General features: G+C 41.6%; 1 protein-coding gene across 3 annotated transcripts in view; it reads right to left on the minus strand.

Moving 5' to 3' along the window:
- ift122 (intraflagellar transport 122 homolog (Chlamydomonas)) overlaps positions 1–13033 on the minus strand; it is a 190742-nt gene that overhangs the window by 62101 nt on the left and 115608 nt on the right. For all 3 annotated transcript variants that reach the window (XM_060931573.1, XM_060931572.1, XM_060931570.1), the window contains exons 18-20: positions 11367–11533; positions 8049–8220; positions 1191–1293 (exon numbers count right to left, since the gene is read on the minus strand). In XM_060931573.1, coding sequence (XP_060787556.1) covers positions 1191–1293; positions 8049–8220; positions 11367–11533 — 442 coding nt within the window. The remainder of the gene's footprint in view (positions 1–1190; positions 1294–8048; positions 8221–11366; positions 11534–13033) is intronic.

The raw sequence follows: 13033 nt of genomic DNA on the forward strand, positions 1-13033 counted from the left end.
ACCACTTTTCTATAGTGATACGTCATATCTCATATCACTGTCCGTACCAGTATGTAGCTACATGCTTATTTGAATCCAGCCTGAGCTGACATTCAAGCTGTTTAGCTTCAGACGTCAACTTTAATTTGACAAACTGTCTGCAAATCACTTAGAAGCCACTTAAAAACTCAAATCACATGATCGTTAATTTTCCAATCTCAAGCCGAGAAGCTGTTCGGTTCAGTTCTGTCATCAATCTTTGGACGTAATACCCTTCATTAATCAGTTTAAACGGGGATTTAGTCATTTGTGCTGCTAAATCATCTGGCATTACATTGATATTTGACCAAAATCTTTCCCAGAGTTTGGCTATGGAAGTAATAAATTCTTCTTTTCCGCTCTCTCTTCCAGCTGCCAGGCGTTACACACAGGGAACTGGGCCAGACCTCTCTACCTCACCCACATGCCAAAAGCAATTTGTATTTAATGCACACAAGTCGTACGAACCTCTGTTCTTAAAGCCTAATCTCTCCTGCAAGTAAGCGCACAGAGAAAATGAGAGGCTATTAGTGGATGTCAAACAGAGTCGCACTTAGAAACTCGAGCAGGATTGAGCACCGGGTTCCCTCCTTCACTATCTCAGCCTAATGAAACACAGCTTTACAGCAACACAACCCCGACCACGACCTCATGTAGGAAGCCTTTTTAAGGGCCGACACTCCATTAGCTGCGTTTTGGGTCGAAGTGCTTTAGTCGCCCATTTATCACAAGAGATTTGACGTGGCTGGAGTGTGGCTCGGCTCCAGTGGTTTAGAGGAGAGTCTACGGTAAACACACACGGTGGTCCGGAGTAGCTGAGGGAGTGAGGAGAAGAATTCCTGGGTTAATGAAACAGAGTGCATGTGTGTGGTGTGGAGTCTGAAGACATCTCTGCCTCGTCGGGCTTGGGAAGCATCTCCTGCTGCCAATTATAATCAGCTGAAGCACAATGGTGGATTATGACCAGAAAGATAATCAGTGCTGCATAGAACAATCCACATATTTTCCCCCTCCAACAATATAGGGACGAGGACTTCCATAGCTCCCACACGCTGCCTTTTTTCTGAATATAATGTGGACATATAATTATAATCCACAGCACTTGCTGAATAGGCTGCAAATACGTGAAAAAAAACGTTGTCTGTGAGAACAAGTGCAAGCGGTTGACTCACCTTTCTGGGCCTCCTCGAAGCGGTCGTTCTCAGCAAGCCACTGAGCATACGGAACATACAAATCGTCCTTATACTGAGGATGCTTCTCGACCAGAGAGAAAGCCTGTGGGTCAATGGAGAAAACACGAGTTAATCACTTTACGAGTTTTAATACCACCCTATAAATAATATGGAAGCACGTTACTGCCGTGCCAGAAAAAGAAAAACGGAACAGGATAGCGTTATAATGTGAAAAGTTTATTGTTCTAACAAACAATTTTTTCATGTTTTAACAAGATATTTTCAGGTTATTATGACACACAAACTTACCACGTTATAACAAGAAACTTTTCTTATAGCCATATACAATATATCTTGTTATGACGTGATAAAGTATTGTCATAACATATATATGATGATATGTGGTTGTGCAAATATATCAAGTTTATGTTCACGATTGAGCGAAGCAAAGAATTTTCATTTTGAACCGGTTCGCCATTTTGACAAAAAAAGTTAGCGGGAAAACACTGGCAGCGACATCATCGGAGTGAAATATCGGGAATTATTATACATACGGGACACTTTTTCCATGGAATAAAAACATTTATTTTTTTCGCGGTCCGGTTTCCATCAAATCCTGCGCTCTGATTGGCTGGCGAGCGGGTCCGTATTCTAGGATATGGACCCCGGTTACGGACCTCTGGCGACTCGCTTGTTCACAACAACAAACATAGTAGCATTTTTTGTCAACATTTATCTTTTTTTATAAGATTTATTTATAAGATTATCAAAAATCTTATAAATTTCTGCCAGCATTTCTCAGGAGAATAGCATTAATTTTACATCATGGATAGAGATAACGACAGTGTTCACAGCGAAAGCGAGTTTTACTACCCTGAGGAAGAAGAAATAAAAGAAAACATTTCAGGAGAAAGCTAAAAACCTCAAACTGTTGCTAACGCCGAGCAAAAACATGGCTGAATCCTGAATGACTCAATTTTGTATAAATGGGGGACTACATAGACGGCAAAATGTAGTTTTTTTTTCCTGCCATGGCAGTGCACTTGTATACCGAGGAGGAAGCCATTTGCATTACAGCCGTGAATGAAGATTCAAAATGGCGGCTCGGCTCGGTTTTCCCTTTCAGCCGCTCTCGTTTTCTGTTAGAATTTGGTAAAGAAAAAAATAAATATATTATTTACCAGCTTAAGGTCGGTCCGTATGGTGAAATACCATGACCTCGGCCTTGAATACTGACCTCGGCCCAGAGGGCCTCGCTCAGTACTTTCAAGACCTCTGTCACGGTATTTCACGATACGGACCTCCCAGCTGGTAAATAACATGTATGTATTCTATTCTGTAATATTGTTATCATATCGCTTATCCTCAGTGTATTACGCCACTCTCCCCGATGGAGAACGAGCGTGCAATATTGTAATAGTATTGCACGTTGTCAAGACAACACGACGTCACACTTCGAAGCTCGTGCGAAGATCCAATGACAAAACTGTTCTGCTGCGCATGTGCACAATCATCTTCTCAAAAGAGAGAAGATCCAGTGCTAGGTTTAAGCACTCAATAAATAAACTGAAAATTGAAACTAAAGACGCGCTGAACACCCGAAAGGCTACCAAAGCTTCATTAGATATTCTTCACGCATATTTACAAGAGAAAAACATACCAACGGACATGGAAAAACTGTAAAAGAGACATGTCAGAGATGTAAAACTTCAGCGCTAGCGAGTGACTGTGACAGTTTGTAAACAAATATGGTAGCGAGGTTTGCTTCATTAAAAGTGAAAGACGCGCTGAACACACGAAAGGCTACCAAAACTTCACTGGATATTCTTCATGCATATTTACAAGAGAAAAACAGACCAACGGACATCGAAAAACTGGAAAAGAGAGCAATAGCGGAAATATTGTCAAAGTTCGACTTGGAGGTGAGGAAAAGTGACGGAGACTTTTACAAGAGGACTTCACTCGTGGACTTCACTCAGCAAAGCCCTTTTGTTTTGAACAACTGCAATGGAATGATTAACTACGACCAAAAGTAACTTTGAACTTGAACTATAAACCTGTATATAGCTTGTATATACCGGCTAGTGGCCTAGTGGTAGCGTGTCCGCCTCTCGATCGGGAGATCGTGAGTTCTATTCACGGTCGGGTCATACCAAAGACCATCATAAAAATGGTACCTACTACCATCTGGCAAGGCACGCTGTAATACAGATGTGAGTGGGGAGTTAAACTCTCGTGGTTACCAGAGGACTAGCCCCCCACTGTAACCCTAGCTATGTAATAGGCGAGAGGCCGAGGGCTATAGAAACGGAGATCGGCGCCGCCCGATGCGCCACATGGCGCGGGGAAGGACTTTTATAGCTTGTATAGAAGTTGGGTTGTTGTTCAGGGTTTTTGGACTTGTACCATTTTTATTGTTAGAACTTTTGACTTTGTACATGTACGCTGGATTGACAGAACACTGAATTGCATTCGATCAGAATCAGCATTCAATATTGGTGAGTTACTCCCCTGTTCTTAACTTTTTGTAAAATCTATAATTATTCCATCAAATGTGTATGTATAATAATAATAATAATAATAATAAATATTGGCTGTTTTTTTCGTGGTATATCAGATATATTCCATTCAGCTACTCGTCTTCAACTCGTTCAATATCATGCTCGCTGAATGGAATATATCTGATATACCACTCAACACCAGCCAATATTATTTAAATACTATCCATACAGGACACTTTTTCGATGGAATGAAAACAATGTGTTCTAGTCCTTTCTAGCGGGTTTCATTCAGTTGGTTTGATAGCATGCAATATTGTTAGCATATCGCTTATCCTACGTGTATTACGCCACTCTACCCAATGGAGAATGAGCGCTGAATATGGTTTACGATATTGCACGGTTGTCAAGACAACATGACATCACACGTTGGAGACGTAAAACTTCCACGCTAGCTAGCGACTGAGACAATTTGTAAACAAACATGGCTGCCAGGTATGTTTTGTTAAATACAGCACATTTTGAGAGAATTCTGAAAGAGAAAGACGCGATGAACACCCAAAAGGAATGTGTATGTATAATAATAATGATAATAATATAGGCTGGCTTTTTTTCATGGTATATCAGATATATTCCATTCAGCGACTCGTCTTCGACTCGTTCAATATCATGCTGGCTGAATGGAATATATCTGATATGCCACTCAACGCCAGCCAATATCTATACTACTAAAGGAAGGCAGTCTGTCTTTGTCTGTTCACCTGTGCAAATCGACACGGCTGGACGCACATACTCCATACTTTGCACATGGATTAGTGACACCCCAGAGGGGCCCCAAGACAACATTTTCAATTTTCTAACACATTGCGCACAGCCTCAGCAGGGAATCCCCTCCCCGACTCGCCTGAGAGTTTTGATTGTACCCTGTGAAGAGCACCATGCAGAGGAAATCGGGTTCCCGGGCAATAACTACTAGTTATTTAAATGTGTCACGCAGATCTATGATGTATTTGGCTTGAAAAATGTGAGTTTTTCAACACGAGAAGATAAACTTCATATCTTAAAGCCAGCGTGATTTTCTTTTTATTATATAGACACACTGACTGACAAAAAGTACCCAAATTTATCAAAACAATTCATCGATTTCCTCACGAGTGGCATATAGAGACATGACCAAAAATAGATTTTTGGGGGGTTAGCAGAGACATAAATGTCATGGTTTTGGATCTCCATGTCCCGGATGTAGCTTGTATGAAAAATACGAGTGGTGTATTTCCCAGTAAAACACTTGTGTCCGTATAACATTTCACACAATAATGTGATAACTTACCTTTCATGTTATAACAAGATGATATCATGTTTTAACATGAAACATTTCATGTCATAAGATAAACAGTATATTGTAATTTCTTGTTATAACATGATGAGTTTGTAGGTCGCAATAATGTGAAAATATCTTATCCCAATAAACTTTTCATGTTATAATGTGATACTGGTCCATTTTCTTTTTCTGGCATGGCAGCAATATGCTGCCATAAAATAGCCTTGGTTTAGCATTAGCAACATGGAGTACATATTAACCAAATATAATTTTTTTTTTTTAAATCAGCAGCTTTAGATGCAAATCAGATTGCCCATTCCTCAGGTCACAAAATAGGTAATGTGATACCCATAAACTATAGCCACAGAAGCGATGCACTAAGCTTGCTACAGTGTCTTGCAAAAGTATTCATCCCCCTTGGTGTTTGTCCTGTTTTGTCGTATTACAAGCTGGAATTAAAATAAATTTATGGGGGTTAGCACCATTTGATTTACACAACATGCTTACAGCTTTAAAAGGTGACCATTGTTGTTTTATTGTGACACAAACAATAATTAAGATGAAAAAACAGAAATCTGGAGTGTACATAGGTATTCCTCTCCCCCAAAAGCCAGTGCTTTGTAGAGCCACCTTTTGCTGCAATTACAGCTGCAAGTCTCTTGGGGTATATCTCTATTAGCTTAGCACGTCCAGCCACTGGGATTTTTGCCCATTCTTCAAGGCAAAACTGCTCCAACTCCTTCAAGTTAGATGGGTTGCGTTGGTGTACAGCAATCTTCAAGTTATGCCACAGATTCTCAATTGGATTGAGGTCTGGGCTTTGATTAGGCCGTTCCAAGACATTAAAATGTTTCCCTTTAAACCACTCCAGTGTAGCTTTAGCAGTATGTTTAGGGTCATTGTCCTGCTGGAACATTAACCTTCGTCCCAGTCTCAAACCTCTGGGCGACTCAAACAGGTTTTCCTCCAGAACTGCCCTGTATTTAGTGCCATCCATCTTTCCTTCAGTCCTGACCGGCTTTTCTGTCCCTGCAGATGAAAAATATCCCCACAGCATGATGCTGCCACCACCATGCTTCACTGTAGGGATGGTGTTCTCAGGGTGTTGGGTTTGCGTCACACACTGCATTTCCCATGATGGTCAAAAAGTTCAATTTTAGTCTCATCTGAACAGAGAATCTTCTTTCATGTGTTTGGGGAGTCTGCCACATGTTTGGAGTTTGCCCAACAGCGTGTTTTCTTAAGCAGTGACTTTTTTTTCTGTCCACTCTTCCATAAAGCCCCACTCTGTGGAGTGTACGGCTTAAAGTGGTCCTATGGACAGATACTCCCATCTCCGCTGTGGATCTTTGCAGCTCCTTCAGTGTTATCTTTGGTGTCTTTGTTGCATCTCTGATTAATGCCCTCCTTGCCCGGTCTGTGAGTTTTGGTGGGCGGCCTTCTCTTGTCAGGTTTGTAGTGGTGCCATATTCTTTCCATTTTGCTATAATGGATTTAATGGTGCTCCCTGGGATATTCAAAGTTTGATATATATATATTAGTGCTGTCAAAAATGTTGCGTTATTAACGCGTTAACTTGACTCAATTTTAACGGCGATAATTTTTTTATCACGAGATTAACGCTCTGTGACATGATGCCACGCCCCGCACAGCCAGAGTCCTCTGCCCTCCCCCGAAGAGCCACGGTGCTCGGCTTAGGTTTCGTTTTCCCATCGGCGGCTCCAGCCCCACTTTGCAGTGGCTGTGACAAGACGTGTTATGCTCTGCAATAAAAAAAAAACCAAACATTGGTACAACCAGTGTTCGAACTATGCCGATATTTTTGGGGGGTCCCTTTATTCCCTTGGGGGGGTGCTTGCACTTGTCTCAGAGCGCGGCTCTCCATCACGCGCTCACTTCGGATATGCAAATGCTTCCCGTTACACACGATTGCTATGTCAATAAACATCATTTTGACAATATTTTAGAGACCCCCCAACATTTCCCAAGTCATGTTTTCAAGGGATCTCATGTCTGTTTCAGGGGATCTCGGATCCCCCCCCCCCCCCGAGTACCCCCGTAGTTCGAACGGTGAGCAAGCCCATTCACTTTTTTATGCTGATAAGAGAATTGCAATGGTTTTTCATGTGACAAAAATGTGCGACTAAATTGCGATTAATCGCGAGTTAACTATGACAGTCACGACATTAATCGCGATTAAATATTTTAATCGCTTGACAGCACTAATATATATATATATATATATATTTTTTTTTTTTTATAAAACCCAACCCTGATCTATTCTTCTTCACAACTTTGTCTCTGACCTGTTTGGAGGCTCCTTGGTTTTCACGTTGCTTTGCTTAGTAGTGTTGCAGAGTCAGGGTCCTTCCAGAACAGGCTGGTTTATCCAGACATCATGTGACAGATCATGTGACACTTTGATTGCAAACAGGTGGATCTTAATCAACTAATTATGTGACTTATGAAGTGAATTCGTTGGACCAGCTCTTATTTAGGGGTTTCATACGAAAGGGGGTGAATACCTATGCACGCTCCAGATTTCTGGGATTTTTTTTCATCTTAATTATTGTTTGTGTTACAATAAAACAACAATGTGCACCTTTAAAGTGGTCGGCATGTTGTGTAAATCAAATGGTGCTCACCCTCCAAAAATCCATTTTAATTCCAGCTTGTAATGCGACAAAACAGGACAAACACCAAGGGGGATGAATACTTTTGCAAGATTATGTTCATAGCTTATCATGTGTTTATTGTGAAGTACTTGTTTTGAAAGATTCTTTCCAACATCCAACATGCTCTGAATCATCAGAGCATAATATTTGAGAACTTTCTGTTCTGGACGCCTTTGGACACGTGTGTAAAAGCAGTGGTTAATTAGTAGTTAAGTTACTTAATGATCAGTTAAGTACTTTGTAATTAGCAGCATGTAATTGTACCAGAGCAACATGAGAAATTCAAACTACATGTTAGAAAACACATTTGGCGGCTGACAGAGAACTGTATTGGACTGGCTGTCACCCGTCCGCCCACACGCACCTCATCCCAGTGCCTGGCCTCTACGTGGAGCTGCACCAGGGCTTTCAGGTCGCCCATTTTGGAGTAGGTCTCAGCTGAGTAACCATGGTGATTCAACTTCTGGAAGAATTCGGCGCACCTGGCCAATGGCTCGCGCTCCGCTTTATCGAGCTTCCGTGCCAAATCTATCAACCTACAGAAAGACAAGGAGTGAAAAAGAGAGCCAGGGAGGAAGGGAGGGGGAGTTGTTTGATTCAAGATGAACTTTGCTTATCTGATATAAAGATAGCAATAATATAATAGGAGAGTTGCTCAAACAATGGAGGTTCAGTTTCCACATTATGTGCGGGCAACGAGCCGTGAAATGAGTTCCATTTTATTGTTTTCTTCTCTTCTTGCCAGTGGTTTAATTATATGTTGTCCTCCACATTGCCATTATCTGTTTGATGGGAGGCTATAGTCTTTAATATTCCGCGCTACTTTCAAGCGTGTGAAATTGGGACAAAAGAAAACTAACTCAAGGGAAGAACGAGAACGCGAAAACGAAAGCAAATATGCAGTCGAAATAGAAGGTAAACTCCACTTTGAGGATGACCGAGTTGGAGTGTTTATTTGGCAACGCTAAGCTAGTGTTTGGGGAAAAATGTGATGCATGTTCAAGAGACGGTGCCAGGTAAGATTTCCAATTTCAGATACAGGAAGCACGAAAGACTGCACTCTATCTTTGTATGCAAGTTCAGAGCTTTTCAAAGTTTTTGAGCGATTTCTAATGGCGGGGTCAGTATGGTTTAAGCCAGAACATTTTTGGGAATATTTCAAGATATTGCAGCAGCTTTGAAAGAAGTTATGCTCGAGGGCTCTGCAGTGGCAACAGAAAAGCGTTCGCCCTATCTTTGGGAAAGCGCAAGTTCAAATCCTGACATAAGGCATATCAGGTGAAAATTCAAATTCAATCCAAATTGCTTGACATGGCTCTCGTTGAATGCAGAACAATATACTTTTGACATAATTAAAATACGTTTATCCGTGGTCTGCGTTATCTATACATCTCTTAACTGGGGGAAATTATGGGTCACGACTGTGAAATTAAAGAATAAAAATGGACGGAAGATGACAATTTGAAAGATATGTCAAACATGATTAAGTGATGTATTAACATTACACCTAGTCCAAGTGGGCTGGATCCAAAAAAAATCCGCTTAGTGACCAATCAATTCCTCTTAAATGCGTGAATTTATTGGTATATCTCTAACAGGTTGGGGACATCAGGTGAAAATCAAATTGAATCCAAATTGCTTGAAACCGCTCTCGTTGAATTCAGAATTGAATGCAGAACATACTTGTGACAGAATTAAAATATGTTTATCTGTTCTTGAAGGATTGCAAATCAAAGGTTGAAAAAACGGCTTAATTTTTACAAAGCAGCCGTAATATTCTATATTCGGATCACATGGTTCAAAATGGGCCTCATTAACGAATGAGATCAATTTTTTTTTCTTAATAACTTTTATTTTTCAAGATATTTACATGCAAATTGGCAGACACGCAGATGGTTGTATACTGAATATAAAGCTTGAAAAATTAATAAAAACCAAAGATGCAAATTAGTCATAATTATGGTAATTAGGTAAAAACATGGGCGGCACGGTGGTGTAGTGGTTAGCGCTGTTGCCTCACAGCAAGAAGGTCCTGGGTTCGAGCCCCGGGCCGGCGAGGGCCTTTCTGTGTGGAGTTTGCATGTTCTCCCCGTGTCCGCGTGGGTTTCCTCCAGGTGCTCCGGTTTCCCCCACAGTCCAAAGACATGCAGGTTAGGTTAACTGGTGACTCTAAATTGACCGTAGGTGTGAATGAGTGTGTGAATGGTTGTCTGTGTCTATGTGTCAGCCCTGTGATGACCTGGCGACTTGTCCAGGGTGTACCCCGCCTTTCGCCCGTAGTCAGCTGGGATAGGCTCCAGCTTGCCTGCGACCCTGTAGAAGGATAAAGCGGCTAGAGATAATGAGATGAGAATGAGATGAGGTAAAAACATTAAATCGGTACACTCAATAAAAAAGTAATAAAAGATTATTTCTAACACCCTCCTTGTGCTCTGTAGGCCTTTGTATTTCTCCAAAGTAGGGCCTACTAGTGTTTATATGAAAGAAAGAATATAAATGATTATTCCAATTAATACTCGCAGCTTTCAAGGAGAACCTCGAAAAACCAGTGTGATCCACATCCAATAAACAATTCACATTAATTGAATAGAAATTGGCCCTCACGTTTCTGACTTCTGGTTTTTTTTTTTTAAATCTCATTCCGAGCACGAAGCTCTCAATATTTTTTCATCAAAACAACTAGTTATATTCTAAAGGAGTTATTTATTTACATGAATCGGTTTGATTTGAAAAAATAAGTACGTAAAGCTATGAAAACTCACTTCAAAGTCTCCCGTGAATCATAACATCAAAACTATCTGAGGGAAAATTTTTGCTGAATACGTCATCGGAAACAGTGAGGGCGAGAGAACATCCCGATAAAAGTGATCTGATTGATATTCACGAGTAATCCAGTCGGAAACTGATCAGAAGAGAGAAAGCGAGAGAGAGAGCCTGAGTGCTTTCCTGTGACTCAAAAAAATAATGCACCGGCAGTTTCCCGACATCCCACGAGCAGAATTTTTACTCTGTTGTACCAACTTCAACCTGCCGTTCCTCCCAAAGTACTGAGCAGATCTTAATGAGATAAGTTTCTTTGAAAAGCAAAGATAAACTTTTTAATGATTATTTTCTCTCATGAATACTTTCAAGAGTTAAGCAATGACAGATTTGGAAACTTCGATGAGCGTCTGCATGCAGAAATTTCACAGCACGGCCAGCGAGCGTCTGATACGCCTACTGTCATTGCCCCAGACGTCATTGGCTGGGAGCCAAGAGAGTATATTTGCCCGTGTTGTCTGGGTTCTCAACCATGTCACTTGCCAATCATTCACTGAATGTATGCAGAAGAGGGCAGATAGCGCTTTTGTTTGAGTGAGTGTGTTGCACAGCTATGTGATGAATCATGTGCAGCAGTTTGGAGGAAAAAAAAAAATGCAGTTGGCTGGCTTCACGAGTCTCAGAGGAAGCGCGGCTTAACCCTCCCCCTCCATGATTGGTAGCTGTCGTATGATTGGGGAGAGCTGGGTGGTGGGTGGAAATTGGTAGGTGACCAAATTAGGGAGAAAAATGTGGAAGAGGGGGGAGGAAGGGGAAAAAAAATCCACTGAATCTGCATTTGTTTTATTTTAGGCTTCAGCTAACCTCTGTGTGCGTGTGCGCTTTAACCAGGAATTCTATGTTTAATGTGCCTGAGACTCACATGTCCACCCAGCCGTGCTCTCCAATGATCTCAATGGCCTTCATGTTCTCTCCTGCGCTGAGATACATGTCAGCGGCAGCACGTGGCTCTTTACTGTTCTTAGCCCAGTCCGCCTGCTTCTTCATCAGCAGCTTTGTGTCTTTAGGGTCTGCTGAAGCCAGGAAGTCCTGGAAAACATGCAAACGGAGAAATTTTTTCGCATTCACTAAACAAAAACAAACCAAATGAACATTTCCAAGTTCAACAGCTCAAGCACAAAGGACCTTGAAAAATCCTTTCCTCTTCCCACGCTCTCTCACAATAACACACACACACACATACATACAGTGGATATAAAAAGTGTACACACCCCGTTAAAATGACAGGTTTTTCTGATGTAAAAAAATGAGACTACGATAAATAATTTCAAAACTTTTCCCACCTTTAATGTGACCTATAACCTGTACAATTCAATTGGAAAACAAACAAATCTGTTAAGAGGAAAAACATAAAAAAAAACCCCAAAACATACAATAAGCTGGGTGCAAAAAAGTGTGCACACCCTTAAACTAATTGTAGACGTCAGAGCGGGTGGGTGGAGCACAGAAGTACGGTAGGCCAGAACTGAGTTGCAAAACTCTTATTTTAGCTTTTCAGCTTTAACTTTTCACACTCTCCCAGTCGCACGCGCGCACACACACACACACACGTGTCATCTGGTGCGGGAGAGAGCTCCCTTCCTCTGCCCTCTCTCTCCTTATATAGGGCGTGGTTGCTGGGAAGACACACAAACACAGGTTAATTCACATCAGGTGTAGTGATTCTGCCACTTACCTTCCCTGACTCCGCCCTCCGGTCACAGACCGATGCTTGACCACGCCCCCACTGCCACACTAATACTTTGTTGAAGCACCTTTTGATTTAATTACAGCATTCAGTCTTTTTGGGTACATGTGCCATCTATTAAAATGACTCTGATGAACCCCAAATAAAGTTCAGACATTTACTCAGTTGCCTCCTCCAGCAAAAGCCAGGGTTCACAGAGAGCTTACAAAGCATCAAAGGGATCTCATTGTTGAAAGGGATCAGTTAGGAGAAGGGTACGAAAACATTTCCACAGCATTAGATACATCATGGAGCACAGGGAAGACAGTCATCAAGAAGTGGAGAAAATATGGGACAACAGTGACATTACCGAGAACTGGACGTCCCTCCAGAATTGATGAAAAGACAAGACGAAAACTGGTCAGGGAGGCTGCCGAGAGGCCGACAGCAACACTGAAGGAGCTGCAGGAATTTCTGGCAAGTACTGGTTGTGGACTACATGTGACAACAATCTCCCGTATCCTCCATATGTCTGGACTATGAGGTAGGGTCAAAGAAAAACATCCAGGCCTGGTTAAATTTTGCAAAAAAAAAATGCATCAACTCTCCCAAAAGCATGTGGGAAAATGTGTTCTGGTCTGATGATACCAAGGTTGAACTTTTTGGCCACAATTCCAAAAGGTATGTTTGGTGCAGAAACAACACTGCACATCGCCAAAAGAACACCATACCCACGGTGAAGCATGGTGGTGGCAGCATCATGTTTTGGGGTTGTTTTCGGGCTTTAGTCAAGCTGGAGGGAATTATGAACAGTTCTAAATACCAGTCAATTTTGGCCCAAAACCTTCAGGTGTCTGCTAGAA

Source organism: Neoarius graeffei, chromosome 10, assembly GCF_027579695.1.
Source record: "Neoarius graeffei isolate fNeoGra1 chromosome 10, fNeoGra1.pri, whole genome shotgun sequence".
In the NCBI taxonomy this organism is placed as follows: domain Eukaryota; kingdom Metazoa; phylum Chordata; class Actinopteri; order Siluriformes; family Ariidae; genus Neoarius; species Neoarius graeffei.